The sequence below is a fragment of the Periplaneta americana genome, chromosome 1 (assembly GCF_040183065.1).
Source record: "Periplaneta americana isolate PAMFEO1 chromosome 1, P.americana_PAMFEO1_priV1, whole genome shotgun sequence".
Classification (NCBI taxonomy): Eukaryota; Metazoa; Arthropoda; class Insecta; order Blattodea; family Blattidae; genus Periplaneta; species Periplaneta americana.
Window position 1 is genome coordinate 91,135,732 of NC_091117.1, and position 26,884 is coordinate 91,162,615.

At 34.2% G+C, this 26,884-nt stretch overlaps 1 protein-coding gene across 2 annotated transcripts in view; it reads left to right on the forward strand.

The window, feature by feature from the left end:
- LOC138698154 (uncharacterized) overlaps nt 1-26,884 on the forward strand; it is a 102,326-nt gene that overhangs the window by 44,837 nt on the left and 30,605 nt on the right. For both annotated transcript variants that reach the window (XM_069823900.1, XM_069823909.1), the window contains exons 4-7: nt 10,565-10,732; nt 11,045-11,197; nt 13,749-13,869; nt 22,258-22,394. In XM_069823900.1, coding sequence (XP_069680001.1) covers nt 10,565-10,732; nt 11,045-11,197; nt 13,749-13,869; nt 22,258-22,394 — 579 coding nt within the window. The remainder of the gene's footprint in view (nt 1-10,564; nt 10,733-11,044; nt 11,198-13,748; nt 13,870-22,257; nt 22,395-26,884) is intronic.

Consider the following 26,884-nt stretch of genomic DNA (forward strand, 5'->3'; position numbering starts at 1 on the left):
TTTTTCGATTTTGCGGACATTAAAATGGACCTGAGAAGGGATGTATGAACTATTGTTCCTGGAGAATGTGTAAATCTCCTCTGATGAGGATTGAGTTTTATGTATTCTTGAAGGCGTTTATCGAGGACGCGTTCAATTACCCTACGTAACACGGAACAAATAGTAATTGGTCTCCAGTTTTTAAAGTCATTTTCGTCACCAGATTTATAAATGAGAACACTTCTTGCGGTCTGGAAGCATGGAGGTACGTGACCAGTCTGGAGCATTCTTGTAGCTATGGAGGAGATGATTTCTGCAGTAGTATCATCCTTCAGAAGTCTCATCAGGACGTGGTCTGGGCCAGGAGCGGTGTCCACCGCGATTTGAGATATTGAAAGTGCAACTTCTGACTTGGTGATAGATTTCTGGAATGTTTCATCTAATTCGAGTATTTCTGCTTCGGTGTAATGGGATGGATATTCTGATCGAATATTGTTATTTGGTTGAGAAAAATTTGAACTGTAAAGTTGTTGCACCTCGCTGACATCTAATTTGCACGTTGGTTTATTTTGACTCAGTACTGTTCTTATTGCTTTCCGCCATTGATTGAAGTAGTCGAATTGTGTTTTCTCATAGAGAAATCTGTTTTTTCTTTTCTGTCGGTCTCGTTTTGTGGCTCTTCCTGGGTTAGTGGATCTACTGTAAGTACTCTGGTTATTAAAATTTTACTTTAGTTTTCTTGCTTCGTAATATTTCCTGGTTGGATGTTTGGGTCCGGGCAGATAATCAATTGCTTCAGATAAGAAAATCAGGAATTGCTGTGTCACATCATCAAACACATTGTCGGATAACTGTGCGCTAAATTTATCCTTCCAAGTAGAAAGATTTTGTTTGTAGAATGATAAAGGACTTGTATTAGCAGTAGAGTGGTTTTCAGAATTATTAGTTAAATTATTGGAATTGTTCTTCCACACGATGGTTGAACATTGGAGTTGTTTACGAATGAGACGTTCTCGATGAATATCTGGGTGAGATTTACTAATATGTATGGCTATTCCTCTTGAATTTAAAAAACATTTTTCACTATCTTCTTCTGCCCCCGAAGTTTTCTCCCATTCATCATTCCTTCCAGTACATCCTTCAGTATGCAATTTCTCCTCAGTCAGTGGCCCAATCAATTCCTTTTTCTCTTCCTGATCAGTAGTACGTAATATATTTAACTATTTTTGTGTATTTTTACTAAAAGGAATTCTTACTGTTCTTACTTTATGAATATGTAGTTTATTTTTGCGAGAAAAGGACATTCATTCCTCTCTTCTTCAAGATAAATGTACTTTATTTGAAGTCACCAAACTCAGAGAAGTGTTATGTTTTTGGATAACAGTATGTATTGAACTTCATTAAATATAGTGAACACATTGTTTCGATATCCCATTTAATGAACCTATTTTTTCATCTTCATAAATCTTTTAAGTTGTTCGGAGTAAGGAATGGTTGTCATCGTTGTAACATGGACAATACACCCAATGTAATTTTATTTACGAGTAATAAAAGAAAGCACACTTATATTTTATAACAAAATATTTTATGCGACTTTCTGAAAGAATAACTATTTTCTATAATATGGTGTAAAAATTTACTTTCTTGGTATAAAACATAACAGTACAAAACATTTTCTATTCTAAAATGGATTCTGCACTCGTTTAGTCAGAGGCCCTGGAATTAAATGGCATTTTTAAAAATAAAAATTATCTTAACATTTATACAGATGGATCACGAAACACTGATGATGAGACATCACGTACAGGACATTACATTCCAAAATATCAATAAAGTTATTTCATACAATGTTCATCTACCTCTAGTCTTAGTACTAAACTTTTGGCGATTAAGATTGCTCTTCACTGTGTTTCTAAATTTCTGATAAATATACAGTAGTTGCATATTTACTGATTCCATGGTAACTGTTTTTAATATAATTGAAGAGTGTGATCCCAAAACACATTCAGTCCATTTTTACGACAGGACTGGGCTACTTTTTTGGTAATTCTGGAGGACGACCACTCAATGATTTTCGAACTCCCACCCCTCTTCCACCACAAACGACGATTTTATGCTCGATTTTTCTCAAGTTAATACAGAAAAATTTCGGAAATATATAATTTCGACTGCAACCTAACATAACATATCACTGCCTAAACTAACCTAACCTAACCCTAACTAACCCAAGCAAACCTAAGCTAACCTGGTAATGTTATGTTAGTTTAGGTTAGGTGAGATCAGGTCAGGTTAGGTTAGATTAGCTTAGCTTAGTTTACATTAGGTTAAGGAGATATTGGAGTGCAAGAGGTCAAATGACTTTATTGTCAAATGCCTGGCATTAGAAACAACATTGGATTAAGGTTAGTTTAGGCTGTGATAGGTTATGTTAGGTTACAGTCGAAATTATGTTTCAGATATTTTTTTTCTATTACATTTCGAAAATCGAGCATATAATCATCGTTTTCCCTCTGATTGAGATTCTGACTGATATGTACCTCTATTATCAGGCAGTACATCTCACTTGATGATATGTGTCAGACGAAGAACGATTGTTTGTATGCAATGGTGGGGGAAAGGAACTGGCCACCCTACTCCAGTATCTCCTGGCCTAGTTGCCTCATAAGTGGTGTCTTCTTGGTATCACATGTGAGGTTCAGACCTGTCTTCGGACAATTGACTAAACAACAACAGCAATCATCGTTTGGGGAAAAAAAGGTTCGAAAATTGTCGAGTGGTTGTCCTAACCCTTTTTTAATCCACTGGTCCGGACTGAGCAAGTTTTCAAGTGACATGCACAATAACACAAACTTTTAAACAAGGATTGTCGTTGTTTTGGAAGAAAAGAAGCTTGAAATATAATGATAAAGGTCTCAAAAAATCATATATATATATATATATATATATATATATATATCATAAAAATGGCCAAATGGACTGAGTGAGTTTTGAGATCACACTCTTCAATTAAATACACACCAACATTATGTACAGTAGTGGCAAAAAAAACCGGACTGACCCATGTAGCTGATTTCAGAGCCTTGTTCACTCCAGAGCACGATAGACTGGTAACTAAGACTTTCGTGGTTCGAATCCTGCCTGGGAAGGAAACTTTATTTGTTCCTTATTCAAATTTATTCCCAATACTTTTAGATTGCAGCGATATTTTACTACTTAATTAACTTATTATTCGCAGAACATGAATTTTACCAGCAATCGAAAAGTATTGGGAATAGATTTGAATAAGGAACAAAAAAAAGTTTCCATCACATGCAGGATTCGAACCACGAAAGTCTTAGTTACCAGTCTATCATGCTCTGGAGTGAACAAGGCTCTGAAATCAGCTACAAGGGTCGCTCCGGTTTTTTTTTTTTCCACTACTGTACTGAGAGAACTATTCCTATACAAAAACAGCTGAGTAAACTCAATTTTCAAAAGAAAATAACATCTCAGTGGATACCTAGCCACTGTGGAATACCTGGAAATGAGAGAGTTGATAACATTGCGAAACAGGCAGTGTATTTGCAACAAAGACCTTTGCAAATGATATCTTTATTCTATGCCTTTCCTTCAATCGACTCTCATTTTAGAAACCTATTTATCAACAATTATCACTGTCTTTTGATAAACGCAAATTTTATTGGCCATACAAAAGAAACAAAATGATCTGAAATGTACAAAACGTAACCAAGATATATTCAAATATTTCGACTGTAATCTAACATAACGTATCACAGCCTAAACTTACCTAACCTAACCGTAACTAACTCTAATTAACCATGCACTTAATTCCAAAACGCTTAATAGCCTAGGTTTTTTATTTATTTTAATCTATTCTGTTGCCCCCTACAATCTGAACAGTTATATCACTACTCTGTATACCTGAAACATATGTTGTATGTTCCTTCCTGCATTAATATATTATTAATAATTGATAGAATTAACATTTTAAAATCCCTTTTCAGAATTAAAAATTACATTTGTTCAGATCAAATTTTTGAACATTTAAAGGACAAAACTAAAATTCTTTCAATCATTTACTGTCATAATATACTACTCTCTTAAATTGTCTGAGCATATTGAGAATTAATTTAGTAGCTTTCTAAATACACTATGAAATGTTTCATATAAAATAATTTTTTTCTTGAAAAGAAAGCAAAAACAAGCAAAATTGTATTAAACATTTCTATTTGAAATATCATAAAGAATAGTCCCTTGAAATTAATGACATTACTTGCGGTTCACCATATATGCAGTAATCCCCTCCTGTCTGTGGGGGGGGGGGATATGTTCCAAAACCTACTGCAAATATGCTAATCTGTGGATAATAGCTAACTGTATAAATTATTGTCTTTTGTTTATTATATACATACCTATGATAAAGTTTAACAATTTACAGACAGTAAGGCATTAGGAGAAGCAAATAATACTATGGTAATAATAATAATAATAATAATAATAATAATGATAATAATAATAATAATAATAATAATAATAATAATAATAATAATAATAATAATAATGATATGATATACATTTCGCCACAGCGTTTCTTACATGCAGTGGTGGATCTCACATTTTCACGCATACGGTGTCGCCATTAACAATCATTACATATCCTCTGATTGAGATTTTGGCTGATATGTACAGTATATCTATTATCAGGCAGTACATCTCACTTGACGATATGTGTCAGAGGAAGAACAATTGTTTGTATGCATCTGAAGTCTGACTAGTGTAATATGTAGCTAGTCGGTGATGTATGTTACTGTTTATCCCAGTTCACTTCTACAGCTGATTCATTAATCAGTTCACTATTCGTTATAATAACTTATGTGCACCATCAATAATTCCAACCTTTGTTACTCTGATGCCTTGATATTAATCTTTCCATCTACTCTTTTCTTGATCTTTTACTGATTCACCAATATTGGTCACTTATTAACTCGAAAAATACTATTCACTAGTATTTTTTTTACCTTAGTAAAACAGATCGCTATCATCACTGATCTCTACTTCTTTCACTGATCACTCCTCCCCCCTCTTTGTAACTAGCACTTCACTCGCTTGTCTTCCTTATACTATCAAATCTCGTCTCCCCCATCATATTTTTCACCAATTTTCATTATTCCCCACAGCTCCCTTAACGTTTGATTTAATTCCTCGAATTTTTTTACCATCATGCTTCTAAAATCTTTAAAATCCCCAACAATATCCCAAACAGACACTGCATTAGAGTCTTTTAAGTTACTTCTTTCACTCCCACCCTTATTACTATCACTTCCTCCCCCATTTCCACATCACGACTCATGGATTAGTTTTTCTCATCACTAGAATAATAATAATAATAATAATAATAATAATAATAATAATAATAATAATAATAATAATATGCTGCACATTATTATACTTGTGCAGATGCACATTCACCCTCCAGATTTTCTATAAAACATTTAAAGTTACGATGCTAGGTGCTAAATTATGTAAGAAATGTCACCTACAGTCTATACAAAACTAGAAAGGTATTGACAGTTCTCTCTCTCACAAGCGGGAAGGGAGCGACGTTGTGAAGTTGTGCTGTAGTCCAGTGCGCCTGATTGCGCCGCCTACCTGCCATGTCAGAACTGAACAGCTGACGAGAACTCGCAAATTTGTATCATAAAAATATAATTATAACAGTATTAATAATAATTGGCTAATTGTGAAACTTTTAGGACATTTGTGGACCTTCCATCAAAATATTGGGAAGCAAGAAGGATGATGACTTCATTGTTAAATCCAGAGCATTAGATACACACACACATAATAATAATAATAATAATAATAATAATAATAATAATAATAATAATAATAATAATAATAATAATAATAATAAAAGAGTAAGTGAATGAATGCAAATATGGTATATGGTGTGCAAGTGATATGTAGTATAAACTGTAATCAAGATTTCATGCCATAAATTTGAAGTTATAAGGGAATAGGGTTTTAGCTCCATGGACTACCTTACATCAGCTAATAATGTCTTGTGGAGAAGTGTCAGGTCTACATAATTTTGATTGTCATAATGTGCCAAACAGTACAGAAAATAGTGGGACATGTGGCTTATCTGAGCCAGGCATTTCAGATATTAGTATCAGTAATAATGACGCGGAATCAATTAGGCCATTTTCATTTTATCACTTAAATAGGGCGAAAAGTGATAGTGATCCTATTTCTGACGATCCTACAAGATGGATAATAAATTAATATGTTCGTAATCATATCACTAAATGAAGTTAAGCTACTCAAAATATGGACATTCATTGTAAAAATTCATGCTGGCAATATTATTGAATTTCCGAGGTGTATGCATAAGTAAAAGTTTGTTTTACAGAGCAATGAAGAAAGATGAAAAACAACGAAGATAGTGTCCGTTTTCTCCATTAATATTTTGCGGCCATTGATTTCTTTTAATACTTAAAACTTAAATTCTTTACAATAGTGTGCAGGGAAGAAACACTGCTGTGCAAGATTCCACATCTCGTAGTGGAATATGCATCTTTTTTAATGTAGTTGGTAATATAAACATACATGCCGCCGGAATAACTACGAAAACAATAACCACGACAGAACACCAGTAGTCTACTTGCTGCGACACACGAAGATTCAACTCTTACAAATGAAACACCTGGCTAACACATGCTCGCTATGAAACAATTGGCAACGCCGACCTGTCACCATAGACTCTGACTGGCTGGTTTGAGTGGTTGCCATGATGATTGCCTTGAAGCCACTGAACTGTCAATACCTTTCTAGTTTTGTATAGACTAAAGATTATCTGCAGATATAGATTTATCGGATAAGGGGAGGTTACTGTATAGACATGCAACTAAAGTATAATTGAGACGACTATAATGTAGCTGTCAGTTTGCCAGATTAATGATCATTTGTGCTAAGAACAGTATAATGTACACTAAAATGTAAAGTATAAAAACTTCATGAAACCTACCTTGAAATTTGTAAGGCTGTAAATCCCTGGTTGTACTGTTCTGGTCAATATGACCCAAATTTATATTTTTTGGTAGAAATGTATGAATTAATTTCTAAAATGCTTATTTATGTTTACAAAAGTGTAAAAGCATTATATTTATTGTATTTTGATATAAATTAGGATAGTATCGCAGATTTAGACCTACTTTGTATTGAAAACTTTACATACTCAGTGGGAAAATAGTATTTACCTTCTTTTGAGTTTTTAGGTACAAATAGGTAATCATAGAAATCAAGTGATAAATGACATATACTTATGCATACAAATACAAAATACGAACAAACACACAGACACACACATGCTTGCGTATGGGCACATCCACGCACACATACAAATATATTTATATTGTAATTAGGGCCCAGATGTTTAGGCATTTTAACACTTAAAATAGGCAGGCAAAAAAAGACAATAAAAACGTAAAAAAAGGGCACAATAAATTTTGAAAAAGGCATTATAAATTTTAAAGAGACATAATATATTTTAGCAATCAATTAAAATTATATCAACATAACTTCGTAGTTGACACACATCTTATAAAATACTTTTTTTCGTGATTAACTATCTTTTCACAAACCTTACATAACAAAACTGTCCCATTGGTTGAAAACACATGGGCACCAAATTCACTAATGTAAGCATGAAGTTTACTTTTCAATGGTTTACTGAATTTAGACGTTCTAGCTAACCGATCTTATACCTTCTGTCACTCGACAATAACTGATTGTTCCTCACTCAAATTTCTTTCTCCTGCAATAATAAACACGTGTAGCACAAAATTGTAACAATAAGATTTGAAAATATGAAAGCAAACAATTAATTGAAAATGCTGCGTGACAACTTTTATGAGAACGGGCTTAATATTTAAAATTATAAATCTGATTGTTGGTATCGTGAAGACATGACATTATATTTGTTAGCACAGAAAATAACACAAACATTAATGAAAATCCTGGAAGGAAAATTGCAAATTTGATGGTTTACAGTTTGGGCAATAGTGAAAGGCATGAACTTTCTGAATATGTTTATAACAATAAAATTTACACATTAGTATGTTAGTTTTGTTATCATCGATAGATGGACAGAATTTGCACCGAGCATGTTTCAGAATTGTTGTTCCTGTCGGAGAATGCAGTCCTAAAGTTGCACATTGATCAAGTTGTTGAAGTTTGACAATAAAATTCTTCTTGACTCTCCTATTCTCGGCATGTGTTTCCTGGCTCCTATACTCACATTTACGAGCGATTTTCCGAGTTCTTCCAGAAACAGCCTCCTTCTTATTAATTTATTGTCATTCCAAGTGGGATTTATTACAGTCTGTAGTACGTATGCATAGTAAGCTGAGACATCTAGTATGTTGTAGAAAATAATCATAGGCGACCTGCTTGTTTTCCTCTTACAGATTAGGTACTTACAAGTTGATCAAGTGTAGGTCAGTCTACTGCACCTTTAGTTACATTGTAATCCAATATTATTTGTGGTTTGCTATCATTCCTGTTACTGATTTCCTTATCATGATGTAATGTGCTCGTAAGTAAAACATTCTTGTTTCTCTTTGGAACATAATTGACAACAGTGGTATCACTTGTGAAAAAGAAAGAACTGTATGTACTTCCTTGCCAGTTATCTGTTGTGGCAGTTCCGGTTCATTTTTTGGAAGAGTTCCCAAGCATTGTTAATTTTCTTTTGGGAAGCAGCTGACCCAAATTGTAGGAAGTAAAGAAGTTGTCACAAGTTACATTGTGACCTCTCAGCTCATAAGTCAGGTCACACACTACACACATCTTGAGTCTTTTCTAGTGCTGCTCAGCTTGCTTTTCCAACATAACATTGTGCTTTCAATGCATACGAAGTTTCACTGTCACAAAGGGTCTATATTTTGATACCAAATTTTGCCGATTTATTAGATATGTTTGAAGGGACAGCATCCTCTGAACCCTACTAGCTGTTTATCTACAGTTACATTTTCTCCAGGATAATATAATTTTGGAAGAACTACCAATTTTTCCCAAGTCTTACATATGCCAGCAAGTTTATCAGTTCGCCTTCTTTCTTCCCTTGTAGACTTCTGATCAAAGTGAAGGACATGTGATATCTTAGAAAAAGTTTCAAGTTGTATTGTTGCTCTAAATATATTTCGGCCAGTTTCTATATCCCATGAACTTTTCGTTGACTCACCATGAAATTTATAAACGCCTGAAAGAATCAAGAGACCAATGTAAGCTTGAAAATCAATATTATTGATATTTTTTCACTGTTGTCCATATATTCTTTGCTTCTCTAAATTTTTCATTTGCATAATTTCATTTTCAATAGCTACAAATGAAATGAAGCTTGAAATAAACTTATTATATCACTAATTCTGGAACATACGTACCATATAACTCTGGGAGCAGACACACTCCCATGATGTTGAGGTGGCTTTAACTGCCACTCACTTTTTCCATCTTTAGAGTAAATGTTTTGCACATTATTTGCGTGTTTCTGTTGCAGCTGTTATTGATTTTGTTGTTGCTGCTCCTGCTGTTGTTTTTGTTATTGTTGCTGCTGTTGTTCCTGCTGCAATTCCCTTTTTTTTTCCGCTGTTTTTGTTGTTCTTTTAGTTTCACAATATAGTTTGAATCATCATCAGAATTCTCACTTTCAAAGGCAATACTCATATGATCTTCAAATTCTGAATTAGACTGTTCACTAAATGAAGCATTGGCATGTTCATCACATTCAACTAAATTCAAAACTTTACATCTAGCCATGATGCACACACTCAATCTAACTGAATCCAGACAAGAAAAAGAAAGAAAAAACTGGTGCTTGTGAAGAAACTACTTATGTTGCTCATTGTTAACAATAATTTGAAAATTAAAATGAAATGCAGTTATTCTGATATTTTGCAAGAGAGATTTTATGTAGTTGTAGTATGCCACTAAATACTCTGTTGAGTCATACTGATCCGAACATTACCTATGTAACAATTAAAGATTGAGGCAGAAATATATAAAAAAAAATGAACAAAATATTTTAACAGTATATAGTTAGTATACAAGGAAATGAAATCACAAGATGTGATAACAATACCTAAAATAATTTTCCTGTAACAGCAATTTAAATTTTCATTGAGGTCATATAGACCCGAATAGTACAGCAGGATAAAGAAAAAAAAAGAAGGATTTCACAGGGTAAGGCTTGCTTATGGTAGTAGTTAACAGCGAGACACAATATTATGTTGTATCACAGGCTGAAATTGTTAGGTGGTATTGATCAAAGAAACAGTCATATTACACATAGTAGTGCGCAATTATTAGTACAGTCCTTGTAGGATATTGTTGTAATTTAATAAATTGATCACTACCCTTTTTTGTTTCTTTTATTTAGTATGAGTTATGTTAAAAAGTGTGAAGAACTGAGAACTGTGAAGTTCATTCAGTAATTTTTGACGTATTTCAGTATAATGTATATTCATAACAAGTTTATTCTACTCTACACATTGTTGTTACACTGAAATTTGTTGTTTTATTACAGAATGTGCACTCAGAGGCTCGGCGACGGGATTGTAGCCTTTGTGGAAAAGTGCTTTGGAGTAAACGTGCACATGCCATCCATTATCGTATGAAACACAGTGCAGCATCTAAAGTTGGCTTCCGATGTCGTATTTGCCAAAAGAGATTCGATTCCAAAGATGAGAGGCAAGTATTTTTTACACAAAAGCAAGCTTTACAATATACAGAATTTAATATAAGCCCTCAAGCCGTGTTAACATATCCATATATGTTTTAACTCCAGCACAGCTCCATTGTGGCCCGACATATATGAGTACATTCTGTGCAGAGTCTGGTTTATTGCAGGAGATTCTGGAAGCAGAGCATAGGACATCTAAATTACTGGTTGAGGGATTAACCATGCGTTAGTGCTTTACTTAATTATATACTGTAAACAATGTAAAATGAGTATATATACATCTATTAATTACTTTTCACTAATAATATTTTCATTTACAGGAAGCTGCATTATCAGGTTGATCATGAAGGCGAAAGTCCATATCATTGTGCAGAATGTGGAAAGGGTTTTGCATCTAAGTCAGGAATGTATGGACATCGCCAACTACACACAGGCTCAGGGGTATCTAAGTGTCAGTATTGTGGCAAGGAATTCACGGTAAGAAATAGATTTCTAGTGCAGTATAAATACCCATTCATTATGTTATTTTATTATAATTATAAGAAGCAGTGGTATTTTATCATATAAAAACTTTATTGCTGCTAAGATTTACGAACTTTTGCTAAGAAATTATTGAATTTTTGCTTTTGAGATAGCATTCAAAATAGTTAAAGTACTTTTCATGGAAAAAGTGAGTCAACAGTTACAATAATGTTATTTATCAAAGCCAAGAACCAAAGTAATGTATCGCTACGTCGTGGTAAACAGAAACGATCAAATACACATTAATACACAGATACGTTAGGTTTCTTGTAATCTAGCATAATTGTTAATTACATTGCACTGATTTGAATTGACATGATATGTGTGAAACATTAGTTGTAATGAAATATTTATGGAACTATATTTTATAGCGTATATTGACTTTGGCTATCAGCGAATCACAGATCAGTCGGTGACGTCATATTGTTTTGGTCGTGGCTAACGAGAAAGACAGGCTACGGCGCGATGTCACATTCTTAGTCATAACATCGCCAACATTGAACAAGTTTATATATAAATGTACGTTTAACATGAGTTTAATATAGCAATTCCTTTGTTTTTTAGAACTTTGAGCATGTATTTATATTAGACGATTGTCGAGATGGCCTGACTGGACTGTGATAATTACGTGACTCCGATTTGTGCCAAAGCCTGTCTTTCTCGTTAGCCACGGTTTTGGTCTAGAATGGATCTTGGCTTGAATAGACATTATCGTAGCCAATAGGCTTCTTCAGTGTTGACATGTTGAGGCAGACTAAGATCATATAACCTCTTAGAAATTTATATGCTTATCACCATTGTATTCTGCATTAAGTTGTTCACTTCATTCATTCATTCATCCATTCAGTGTTCTGCCCAAGGGCAGGTCTTTCGCTGCAAACCCAGCTTTCTCCAATCTTTCCTATTTTCTGCTTTCCTCTTTGTCTCCTCATATGATCCATATATCTTAATGTCGTCTATCATTTGATATCTTCTTCCGCCCCGAACCTCTTCTCCCATTCACCATTACTTTCAGTGCATCCTTCAGTAGGCAGTTTCTTCTCAGCCAGTAACCCAACCAATTCCTTTTCCTCTTCCTAATCAGTTTCAGCATCAGTATTCATTAAATGATGTAAGCTGTGTAATCATGGTTTAAATAAACACAGTTCCCCATTCTTTCGTTAGTAAGGAACTTTGATTTTCTGTGTTTGAGATTCGTTGATATAACATTAGTTCGGCTTTGTTTTTATGTTTGACTTTAAGTATTACCTGTAAAAAAAAGATGGAAAGTTTGTTGTATCCTGTATAGTGAAATTTCATTTGGGATTTAGATCTAAATGCCATTTGAATTGTATTAAGTGTCATGCACAATTTATGGAAGAGAGAAATGCTTATGAGAAAACGATTTTAAAGGTGATGGTTTTGTACTAGCATTTATGCATTTTAAAAGTACTGCTTGTAAAAAAAGTTTGTTATACTACAATATAACCCCGATAATACGCTTGTCAAGGAACTGTGGCCTTAAAAAAGAATTTAAGCAGGACAGTGATATAGATGGGAAATGATTTATTGAATGAGGAAAAAACAATTTAGACACCGCTTCATAAGAAACATATTATATTGTGCATTAATTACAGTGCAAAATGCAAATAAGAGCTCATTTCACATGAAAAAATATGTTATTGTTGTTTGCTGTGTGTTTATAGGCCTACTGCTTTTATGAATGATAACAGTTACTATGTGATTCAAATAACTGCTGTTAATTTCTCTTGATACACTGCTAGGAACACCACTAATGTAATTTTTCACTTATAGATAGAGATTTTCACTTTGCCATTTTGCACTATCAAACTTACTGCACACTCCACAGAATTCAAAGAATGACTCAATTTTACAGAAAGGGAGAAAAGTACCGGTAAATACAACTTCCAACAGTGTTGACCGAAGGGTTTTTTTCAGGAGAGGGTGAAATTTCTTTCTTAGACTCTTGGTCCAATGACCCTCAGTATATTACAGCAACATATTTCTTCACCATGCTTTTAAGACATTCTGTTTCTCAATTTATACGGAATTTTTACTCATTTCTGATCCAAAAAAAGCACTACAAGCAGGATTTAGAAGCATTACAAGAGGGTAAAATTATGCAGGATTATATATGAAGTGTCAAGGAAACATATAAAAAGAACATAATGAGTGGGATAGCATTATAAGTGGGAGCATATTAACGAGATTTTACTGTATATTGGAATTTAATTTGAGATTTAGATCTAAATGGCATGTGAATTGTATTGAACATGGGACATAATTTATGAAAGAGAGAAATGATTATGAGAGAGAGGATGGAAAACCAGTTCGATTCTATTTTTAAAATGTCGTTTTTATACTAGTATTTGTGCATTTTACCATGAAGTAACTAAGAGTAGAATTTTATAAGGCTATAGTATTTTTTTTTCGTAATTTATATTTATACTTTGTCTCAAATTAGTTCATTCTAGACTCTATACTGATTAAACTACATCTGTTTCAGCGAAAGGACAGTTACAATGAACATCTTTTGATTCACAATGGCCCAAGACATAAATGTCCACATTGTCCAAAGGAATTTGTACAGAGGTCCAACTTGGTGAGACACATACGAATTCATACTGGTAAGTTACGCATTTCTGTGTTAGATACTTAAATTTTTTTCTTTAATAGATTATTTGTATATAGTTATTTTTTCATAAAGTAATGGGCCAAAAGTCGTAGTAACTGAACTTCATGAAAAAAAAAAAAAACGGTCAATTTTTTTTGCACCATAAGCATTTACAACTTTCTGCGTATTAACAGCATTTGGGGCAAAATGTCATTACAGTTAACTGTCTATTATGGAACCTATAAGAATTAGAATGGCATGGGATGGAGGGAAATAACTATGTAATAATTAGACTTCGAAGTTGAGGCATATAAACTCTGAAGTTACGTGCGCACAGGATAAAGCAGTATTTACAGAGCAGCTGGCAATGTAGTCCTCTGCCATTATATATACATTGTATCAGTTGGAGATTTGCAATATAGGCCGAGAAATTAAATAAATAAACTTTCGTCTGAAGGACAAATGTAATTATTATGTTAGCCAGGATACCATGTATTATAATCTCTCTAGTGTAGAAACATAACATTTTCTTAAGTCTGTAAAGAGTTATACAGAGTAATACTGTTTAAAAAGGTATTTTTAACCATTTTTAATAGTAATAATAATAGTTGTTACTATTATTATTATTATTATCATTATTATCATTATTATTATCATCATTATTATTATCATTATTATTATTATTATTATTATTATTATTATTATCACAACATACAACATTTGTAATTAAGCAGTGAAAAATATAATGGGACTGCGTTGGTGTTAATGCAGCTTCTGTGTGTACCTCTTTGTTACTTGTTAGCTTAAACAACAAGTTTAAGCTCCCTTACCACGACAAGGTGAGTACCCATGAGAGGGATTTGTAATTAATAGAAACGACATAAATAAAGTACTAATTGTAAAGTGTAAATCACAGAAATAAACTTGTCTTAAAATAATAACATTACTGTAAAAGACACAATATTTTTAGAAAACAATATTATGTGTTATTTTATATAAATCTAACTCCCGTACAAGTAAAACTCTTGTTCAGAGGGGAAATTGAGTTTATAGTACAAAGCTTAATAAACTATTACGAAGAAAGGAAGATGATATTGTATTTAAAATGAAAATAACTCAAATATTGTATTTAGTAAGAATTTAATATCAGTAAGAAATAAAAATGAAAGTTAACTCGATAATGAAATAGAGTAAACTGGGAATCAAATGAATCATAATAAAGTATCACTAAATCACAAGATATTTATTTAAAATATATCAGTCATATATATATACTAATTTCAATTACATGCCTATATTAAATGTCTTGTTCATTTTTAATTTTAATTCATACAGATTGTAATTTCTTAATAATGTATATGTATTTCAAAATTGTGTTATAAATTTTCGTCCATAATTAAAGTCGTATTTTTTTTTTTTGCCAGCAGTTGTGGTGTATTTTGCCTCTTCTTTTATAGTTTAATTTTTTTTTTCTTGTGGAAGAAAGAAGAAAGTTAATAATGTATTTTAAAAATGTGTTCCAATTACATTTCGTTTTCGACATCTCAGTCATTTCACGTTGTCCCAAATGTTCTAGGTTCAGTGCTAGTACATGTGAAACCTTCAAAATCTACCATACCTTGACAGACAGTACAGTGGATAGAAGATGGAAAAAGTAAACAAGCCCTAGCCTGTTCTCCCACTTCCACCCAATTCTCCGCTATCAGTTAATATGTATCTCCCTGACTGGGACCTCAACTTCGAAGTCTAGTAGGGGAGAAGCAGGCAATGGCGGTCACCTAAGCAAAATGTGACTGTATCAGACAACTAATCATCCAATTTGAATTTTAGTGAAGGCATTAGAACTAGTGAACTATCCACTTTCAACTGCATCTATTTACATAAACAGTTGCTAATTTTTATATAAATTCCTTAATTAAAGACCACTGCACTGACCGGCATTCCCAGCACATGAAGGTAATAACGGTCATGAAATTTACAATTGAATTTAAAGGGAACAACCTATTATATGATTTATTTAATATTTTCTACGTTACAATGAGTGTACCAATCAATGGAATTACACAAAAACGATGTTATAATGAATATGTAAATTAAAAATATTATGTTTATATCTGTCTTTCTTCAAAACAGTTAGAAATTATATTTAAAAAAACAAAATAACTGCATACAATATTTTATTAGCTACAAATCCGCCTAAGGAGTTACATGAAACACAGTCTTATATTTTTTCAGTTACAGATATAGTTAAAAGTTTTTCTTAGGTCTCTGAACAGAATTTAATCAGTCATGTTAAGACACTAGTCACATTCATACCCCTTGGCACTATCACAACCACTACACTTTGCAGGTACCCACTTTCAACAGCTTGATACCATAATCATTGCACAGAGAGCACTTCTTTCTGTCACTCTCAGTTCATCATCACTGTTATCACACATGACTAGATCATTATCCTCTGATGAAGATTCAAACAACTTCTTTGGGAGTTTTTTCTTTGCATCAGATCTCTTCGCAGAAGACCTTTTAGGATCGTATTTCTTTTCTTCTTTCTGCGAAAGTTTCTTCTGTTTTTTAGCCTCAAACGTTTTCTTCATAGGTGTAGAAGTGAGTACTTCAGAGTGCTGCTTTTTTGTTCCTCCTGATCTTCTACTGTTTGATGTACTGTAATAGGTCCAGCTGATACCGCTTTCAAAATTTCGGAAATACTGATTTGTATGTAATTGCGTTTTTTCTTTTCTCCTGGTGTTTCACTGACAGTTATAGAAACGGTTGACTGCAACACTGCACTCAGGTGGAGCAGAAACAGGATCAGATGAGCAGATATTTGACTGATTAGAGGGATTACTCTGTGATGTGGCAGGGTGAAGATCAGGGTTATAATAAGCAGAATCTGGAGACAAATTGGGAATTAAAGCGAAAATTCCTGTTGCTTCAAAATCTGACAAAAAAACATTTGCTATGTTTGCAACTCTGGCAAGATAATCAGGTCTGATACACTTTTAGTTGTTCATTTTCATATAGATGTCACACTCCTTATTAAATGCTGTCTTGAGAGCTCCAAAGAATGTCACATCAAGTGACTGGGTTCTCTGAGAAGTGTGTGTGGGGTGACAATGAAACCATAACAGTACTTTTTACCTTGCAGAATTCATATGCCTCTAAGGTGCAATGTTAGTAATGGTTGTCAAGGATCAGAAGGTTAAGGGTTTCTAGAGTAGGATGGGAGTGGTGAGTAAAATGTTCCAACCACTTCAAGAAAATTCATTGGACCATCCATTTTTGGAACAGCTGTACAGTGCATCAGGAGGTCCGCCTTTTTCAAGAGTCGGACACATTCCTTTCCAACCAAATATAAACATCGGGAAAATATAGTTCCCAGCAGCACTCATGGCACACATCACAGTGGCGTTTGTGCCACGATCTGCACTTGTAGACGCTCCTACTCGTTTTTGGCCCTTGGGTGTTAAAATAGTTTCAGGTTCCATTCCCTCTTTCGTCTACCTGTGATGGCGAGAATCCATATTTTAGAAAAACATCCTCAAGATTAGTGTACAATTTCGAATTTCTTCCTTATTGAAACCTTTAATGCGGTTAATACTTACTGCCTCTGATTTTCTCAAAGACAAAGAAAGGTTTCGCTTCAGAAAACCTTCCAGCCAATAACGTCCTGCCATTTGGAGAATGTATGTTCATGTTCTATTTTATTTCCTTAGCAAACTCAAAGGCTGCACACTACATCGTTTGGCGTAAGACCATAGAAGGAATTTGCCAAAACTTTTAACTGGTTGCACATCTCTGCTTCTTGGTCAGGAGTAAAAATTAACTTTTTTTCCTAATTTAGGATCATTATAGTTCTGTTTACTTATCCTCTCCTAAAGTGTGCAGAAGGAGATTCCAGTAGACTTCGACACTGACCTGATGGACTTTCCAGCCTGCATAGCTCTTAGGGCTCTCTGAAGATCTTCTACTGTCAAGCTGCCTCTGTTTGTCTTACGCCTGTATTTGCTAACCATCTCAAGGAAATGCAAAAATAAATAAATAGACGACTAGATACACAGATACATAATTAATTAATTAACTAATGAATAAATAATTAATAAAAATAAATAAGTAATATTAAGCGCATGAACTATTAAGAATGAAACTATATCACTTGACATAATGCATTAGCTGCATTTCGAAATGTTATATTCACACGAAGGTAATGCCGGTATAGTGAAGGTAATGGCGGTCAGTTGACCGGTACTGCCTTCATTGCAGACAGTTTGTAAAAATGCAACCATAAATTAATGAATGTAGGTACCAATATCAAACTGCTACTCATTGACTAGCAACATGTATGGGTATATTCCTAGTGTGAAAGTATTAAATAAAACAAGATTAATTAATTACAGCAGCAGCCTGAAGTTCCTTTTGATTTACAAGAATATCAATGAAAACATACAAGCACTCCTCGTAACAGCTAGGCTTCAACTACTACAAAAAGAATCTTGCACATAGTTAATGTCATCCTTCCAAAAGTGCAGCACTAGTCGGAAGACAAAATCGAATTATTGTTTTGGAGATAAAGAGGTGACCGGCATTCCCAACTGACCAGGCTTACCTGCAGCTCCCCTAATAACTTTATTGGTTATATGTTCATTAATGTGTGTTGAACATTGAAATCTATTTTTCAGGCATTTATTTTCTATTACTATAACTTGTTTGCATAAACAAACCAAATAAATATTGTGGAAGTTCAGTAGATATTCTAATTTGAATATGTAGGTTAACTTAGTATTACTACCATGATTCATATAGGCTATATGGAGAATATAGATAACATACAAAATCTATTGAACATACTTTTGAATCTTTGTAAACTTATGGAAGACAAAGTACCCATATTCATTGTCTTGTTTCCTGTAGTTCCTGAAAAAGGCATATATGTAGTTTATATTAACCCCCTTGTTACTCTCCCCACCATATTTATGTTTTTCATTTGATGGTAAAAAAATCCACATCACAAACCTGAACAATCTACTATAATAAAACATGAGGAATGAAAATAGATCTTACATGTTAATAGTCTGCAAAAGGTCTATGTCATTACATGTTTTTGATCTTTATCTGATGGGCTTAATGAGTTTTTTTTTTTTTAAAGGAAAATAGTATTTACGAGGTTTAGGATAATTTAATTTGTGACTGACTGAAGGAAGAATGTCCAGGTACCCTGTTTAAATAAAATGTTGAGAAACTAGTTAGCGAAAAATATTTTGTTCTGTTTTTTCAATAATTCAGCAGGTGCAGTATACTTTTTATGTTAATATTTTATATTTTTTTACCTTTCCTGGAACTACATATTCATAATCATCCTATCATAACATCATTGGGGTAATGTAATTCCATGTCCAAGCACCCCAACCTCAGAAGTGGGTTACACATAAGCCACTGCCAGGAGAGACCAGAAATGTCGAATGGCAATGTGGTGGCATTGGAAAAAAAATTACAAGTAATTGGCTTTGGTGGTAGTACAGTGATGACTAGAGACGAGAATTCCATGCAAGTGCATGTTTTTATAGGAACATAGTACATAACTCAAACTTAGTACTTTCGTTACTTTTTGGTTTCAAAAATGTGTACTTTTTCCGTGCATATTTGCATGTTTTGGTCTTTTTGAGGATAAGAACATGAATAATGCATATTAATAAGCAATTTTTAGCTAATAATGCATATAATATACATTATATTCAGTTTAAGTGCATCTTTTAATGGTTTTGAGTGGATACCTCAGTTTCTCTTTTCTGTCCATTATTTTAGCTTTAGGAATAAGAATTGAAGAAGGAAAATGAAAATGACTAAATAACAGAAAAAATGAAATAAAATGTTAAGATTTTCACATTAAGATGTTAGAGGACCTTTCCCTGGACGGAAGTTCACTTTTACAAAACTTTACTCACGACCCTCTGTAGACTGCGTGTCATAAATGGATTTATTACGTTGGATATTTTGAGAATAGTAGAGAGGAAATATAGAGGTTTTAAGGAAACTGCCGACAAATAATTCAGGCCAAAAACATTCTCTTTCAGGGAGGTTGTAAATTCTCTCCCTTTTCCAGTAATAACCTAGTACCAGTAGCAATTTAGATTCTTCTAAAATTGGAATCATTCGCTAAACTGTCTTTGCAGTGTGTGTGAATCTGGTAAGTGGTTAATGAGTTTGTTTATTCTGTTTGCGTGTGTTAATGCGGTTCTAATATATTATACTTCCAATTAAATGTTCCAAAAGTGTACTCTTTGCACAGTGGATTAAAAGAAAGGATTTTATTAGATAAGATGGGGATGTCGTATTCTGTGATTGTTGCAGTAAAGAGATAAGCACTGCTGTTTTGTTTCTGAATATTTTCTGTGGCAGTTCTTTGTAAAAAAATTACAAAACTTTTCTAAAATAATTAATTAAATTACTATGTTCGTTTTTAAATCGTATCTAGTTAACAGTAAGGCCTATTATAATTTCAGATAAAATGTATTAAAAAATTTCAAGTCGACCAGCTTCACATATTGCAAGAATGCAAAAATGTTAAGAATCTGCAAAGAATTCCATAGATCACTCAGTTATGCCTGTGGGAAAGTGGGTGTAGCGACGAAAAACAAACTGGACAGGGTCATAAATGCGAACCCGGACTACGGATTCTTTTGTTCATTGAAGAAGGTTATTTGTGGCGAAAACTTGAATGAAGAATTTGACCTGATACTGTCACATATGTTCATTCAAGTTTGCACCCATAACTTCTTGCAATGTAAAGAGGTCATTCTCTGCCTACAAAAACATATTGGTTGTAAGCGCAGGAATCTCACAGAAACCAATTTATAAATGTTGTTTTAATTGTGCAAAAAGAAAGTGAAGTGAAATAAGACATTTGGAACAAAAATGAAAGTGCATATTTTAATGTATTTGAAATTCTCGCCTCTAGTGATGACTGTACTTGCCTCTGTACCCAGGATATACAGACTCAGTTCTTGCTGAGAGAGATGGAGTTTTGGGTGAACAGAGTCTTAAGTGCATCTTCCGTCAGATGAGAAAGTAATCGTTTTAGATCCATTTAAAAGATGCACTGCATAAGAAAGGTCCATGTTTTACAAATAAAGATGACTGAAGACAAAATTCTTTGTGTAGACCTGCCATTACTTTTAGCAGTTGGTAACAGATGACACCATGATAATGGTTGTGAATGCTTGTGGTAAATAGAAGTATTTTTTTTTTTTTTTTTTTTTGGTGCATTGGTAGGGCTCTTAACTTGTCATTACCCTCCCTGACTCTACAAGCATGGATCATAGATGTGGTTAGTGCTGAGAAGCATAGACTACATATACTTAGTTTGTCAGACTGTCCTGAGTGTGGATCTGCATTACACTCGTAATTTTGTCAGAGACTGTTTTGAGTGTGGGGTCCTGTAATTGATGATGATGATGATGATGATGATGCAGAAGAAGAAGGATTGTTGGGATTTCTCAGAGTAACTGAAGTATCTGGAACAAAACATCTTTGTTGTCTGGACCATGGGCTTGCCCAGCATAAGTTACGAGTCCAAGGTGAACCGAACCTGGTCATCTTGATTTATGTGGTAGATAAAAGTGAAAACATGGCAAATCAAAATCACATTGATCTATAGCAGGAGTCGACAACCTTTTTGTAGGAATATGCTACACTGTTAAGAAAAGGAGAAGCGGGCCAGAAAGGAAAATGTACCAATTGTTTCTTGCATATGTCTAAATTCATTCCTGATAGACACAACTGCAAGTAATGGATTTCGAATGTTCAGGAATAATGATTGATTTATTTAAATTGATAATTATTTGTATTTATAGATCTCCTCGCAGATCTTCAAATATTTTTTTTAATACAACTCGAAAAGTTTCTTCAAATACTCACTAAGTGGCCAAATTAGACAGTAGTAATCAGGTGAGACGTAAATTCTGACTTTGATGTCTTAACAGATAAAACAACAGTACTTGGTCTATTAAGTCTATTAAGACAATTTAACTTCTATCCAGAAAATTATACTCTGAGAGGAAAAACATACCTCGATAACATTTTTATAAATATTCATAGAGAACTTCTCAGAGATAAGGTATTTTTATGTGCCATAAATATATTATAGGAATCCCTGGCTCTGCTTCCCTTTCAGAGGAATCTGTGATTAAGATTTATATTATCCTAAGAAGTCTATCTCCCTTAGTTGATTTTGAACACGCGAATTTTGGGCCTAATATGTATGGTGAACATTCATCTACCAAAGACAGTTTTACTTTGAATGTTTTAAAATTTCATATGTATTTTACAGAGGCAAAATTGTTTCTATGTTGTATTGTATACAGTTTCAGTAGTGATTATTTAAATGTATATATTTTTTGCACAGGGGAAAAGCCGTACAAGTGCCTGTACTGTGAGAAGTGCTTCTCTGATAAGGGAGCATGCAACTCTCATATCCGTGTGCACACTCGTGAAGAGACATGCAGTTGTCCGTACTGTGGCCAGACTTTCTCCAAGAAGCAGGTTCGATATTGCCATATTTATTATTATTATTATTATTATTATTATTATTATTATTATTCATTCATTCATTCATTCATTCATTCATAGTTTTCTGCCCAAGGGCAGGTCTTTCACTGCAGTCCCAGCTTCTCCAGTCTTTCCTATTTTCTGCCTTCCTCTTTGTCTCCGCATATGATCCATATATCTTAATGTCGTTTATGGTCTGATATCTTCTTCTGCCCCAAACTCTCTCCCGTTCACCATTCCTTCCAGTGCATCCTTCAGCAGATAGTTTCTTCTCAGCCAGTGATCCAATCAATTCCTTTTTCTCTTCCTGAACAGTTTTAGTATCATTCTTTCTCCACTCACTCTTTCTACCACAGCTTCATTTCTTAGTCTGTCTCTCCATTTCACACGTTCCATTCTTCTCCATATCTACATTTCAAATGCTTCTATTTGCTTCTCTTCTCTTCCTTGTAATGTCCATGTTTCTGCCCCGTACATTGCCACACTCCACAGAAAGCAGTTCACTAGTCTCATCCTTAGTTCTTTTTCCAGACGTCTGCAGAAGATGCTCCTTTCTCTATTAAAAGCTTCCTTTGACGTTGCTATCCTCCTTTTCACTTCCTGGCAGCAGTTCGTGTTACTGCTTACAGTACATGCCATGTATTTGAAGCTGTCCACTTGTTCTACTCCCTTATTTTGAATTCGCACGTTTACCTTCTTTACTTTTCTTCCGATAACCGTGGTCTTCATCTTGTTTGCATTTATCTTCACCCCATACTGCTCACAGCTGTCATATATCTCCAGTAGCATATCCTTAGTATCGTTTTCTCTTCTGCTAACAATGCCATATCATCAGCAAATCTTATACACTTTATGCTTCTTCCTCCTACTGTCACTCTTCCCACATTCTGAAAACAGTTCTTCACTAAATCCTCCATGCAGATATTGAACAGAGTAAGTGATAAAGAACATCCTGTCGTACTCCTCTCCCTATTTCACATTATTATTATTATTATTATTATTATTATTATTATTATTATTATTATTATTGTTGTTGTTGTTGTTGTTGTTGTTGTTGTTATTATTATTATTACTATTATTATTGTTGTTGTTGTGATCGTCATGTTCATCTTCAGATATGTGGAAAACTTTTCTCTATACATCCTTAAAAAATAGGTTTCTAAGTACAGACCAACTGAAATCCAAGTTACATTTTTACTGAGCCACAAGGTTGCTTTTCAATGTGTGGTGCATTGGGTTTGTCCTGCCTCTTAGTTAGTTCAAGTCCGGCAAAGGACACAATATGTGAGTTTCCCTTATTAGTTGTTGTACTGAGCCAGCAACAGAATTCTGTTGGTACTTAACATTGTCAATCTCATTCATCTGAACTGTATTGAGAAAAAACGTATTTTAAATCATGGGTAGATATAGAGTACAGCAACACATTTTCCTCATTGAAATGTATCTGCTGAAGAAATTCTATCAGTTGTGTTTACGCAAGCTTAGCAGCTTCTTTCAGAGGCTACACAACAATGGAAACATTGTGTTGTTAAATTATTTAATAAGTGGAAAGAAACAGGTTCCGTTATTTGGAGTGTATGCAAAATGTTGTTCATATAACATTTTGAATGAATTGTTTTGTAATAAAAGTGTAGGATTGACTCTTGTTTGCATACTAGCTATACACCTACATATTATGTAATGGGACTTCATGAGAAAAATATGGATTTTCAGTATTCCATTACTGGTATTCTGGGTGTTCACATAACCACTCAAGTGAAATTGTGCTTCATAAATAAAAAGAAAGGAAGTATTGGATCATAGATTCCATCATGAATTAATTCTAACACCTAGCAAAAAAATCGTGTACATGCTATTGGATCATCTGGATTCAGTCCAAATATATCCCTTTGTGACTTCCATGTCTTTGATACAACACTTATGCCCTCCACAGTGGAATTTTGCTTCGGATGCTGAAGTGAAACAAGGGGTTTTGTATTTCTTCATACAGCAGCCATAGGAATTTGATAAGAAAGGAATCCAGCATTTGGTATCGCAGTTTTGGATGTACTGGTACAGTTGCCCAAAAAAGCAGGGCTGGCTCTTGATGGTAGAAAGTCTACAGTCTGTAGACTATAGCGCAGTTCACATTTGATGCCATTCTTTGTCAGTATTTTAAAATGACACTTTTCTGCTGAATAAATGCTTGTCTCTACATATTGTCTCGGTGGCTCATATGGTTGCATGTTAATGTAATGCAAAGGTCTCGAGCTCGATCCTTGGTGAATCAGATTTTTTTTTAACATTCAGGTAGAAATATTTTTTAGAGTCATGCAGCCATACTAAAAATATATTATATATATCTATATATTATGACTCATCCCTGTATATATGTGTGTGTGTGGGCGTGCATGCATGTGTGCTATAAAGTATTGCAAGGTATTCTATACACCAAAACAAACATATTTTGTCATATAAATGTATAGCCGATACTGCATTGTTATTAAGATATGGCAACACTGTGTTGTTTCGAAGCTAGTCTACCAATTATCTATGGCTAAAATCAGAATAAAATTAACAGTCTTGTAGTTATGGTGATGTTTTGTTGATTCATGATGTTGAGTATTGTAACTGGGATTAGTGTTATTTTTACTTTACTGAATTGCATAACATAACAGTTGGCACTAATACAGAATGGGGGAACAATACACAAACAGCGAAGTGACCAATATGATCTTGATTTACGGTGAAGTAAGAAACAATTTTGCTGCTGCTGCTTGCATCTACACTGAATGTTTTCCTGCCCGACGACACTCAACTACAAAAACATTTATAGCAGTGGAACGTTGCCTTATGGAAACTGGTCACTTTGCACCTGTGATGAACAATGCCAGTAGACCCTGAAGTCACAGGACTGCTGCTGAAGAAAACATGGTGTGTTCTTAGACCGTTCACCAGGTACAAGTACATGGCGATTAGCTGCACATTATCACATGTCTCAGAAGTCAGTGTCAAGAATTGTACATGAGGCATTACTTTACTCATACCATTTAGAGCCTGTGCAAGAATTGCAAGGAGAGGCTGATTCTGTGAATGGTTACTTCATGAAAATGCAGCTGATCGGCATTTCTTAAGCAAAATACTGGATGAAGCAACATTCACCAGAAATGCTATCTTCAATCGCCACAATCAGCATGTCTGAGCATACCGGAATCCAAATGCTATTGAGAAAGTACATTCGCAACATCAGTTCTCCATCAATATCTGGATGGGGGTAATTGGAGATATCCTACTGGGACCATGTGAACTTCCTGCACGATTAACAGATGCTGCATATTTACACTTTCTGCAGACTGAACTAACCCAACAATTGGACGTTGTACTACTGCAACACGATTTAACATGTGGCTACTTCAAGATGGAGCACCTGCGCATTACAATCGTGCTATGAGACTTCATTTGGATGAACGGTTCCCAGACAGATGGAGTGGACACAACGGGCCTATTGCATGGCTGGCGCGATCACCCAGTCTCACTTCCTGCGACTTTTGGTTGTGGGGCCTCATGAAAGAACTAGTTTACTTCCAATGATGTGCTATGAGACAGCATTTATTGAATGCAATCATGGCTGCAGGAAATACAATTCGGGACACACTTAATATCTTCCAGCTAACAAGACATTCATGGCATAGGAGGGCAGAATTGTGTTGTGAAGTTAATGGTGGACATTTCGAACATCTTCTGAACCTGCATTGTCAATAAACATCCCTCTAAGAAAGTACCTGTTGTATTTCTAAACTGCTCTCATAAAGAAGCTGTCACGACCAAAAGTGTATATGACGAAATATATATATATGTTGTTTTGTAACGCCAGGCATTTGACAATAAAGTCATTTGACCTCTTGCACTTCAATATTTTTCAAAGTTATTGTTATGGCAGCCACTGAAGCACAGATTTTGAGGTGTTCCGAATCCATTTCTTGATTTGAATTGCGCAATGGGCAGTTAGGGGACTGATATATTCCAATTCTATGCAGGTGCTTGGCCAAACAGTCATGGCCTGTTTCCAATCTAAATGCAGGTACAGACGATTTTCATGGTAAATCGGGAATTAACTGTGAATTATAATGCAGAGAATTCCATTTTTTCCCTTGAGATTGTGTTATCAAATTATGTTTGTTGAAGTCTAAGTGTGTAGATTTAATAAATCTTTTCACATAGTAATACGTAGATTTAGTAACAGGTCTGTAAGTAGCAGTGCTGCCCTTCTTTGCTAAAGCATCCACATTCTCGTTTCCCAGGATTCCACAATGGCATGGTATCCATTGGAATACAATTCTTTTATTGAGTGTTATTAATTGAGAGAGCATTTTAGTTATTTCTGCTATTTGAGAATACTGTCAGATGTGTGTCTAGAGACTATTGATAGAACAGCTGCTTTGAAGTCTGACAATATAACTGCATTTTTAAACTTACTGATATGGCATAGAAGATTCCTGAGACTT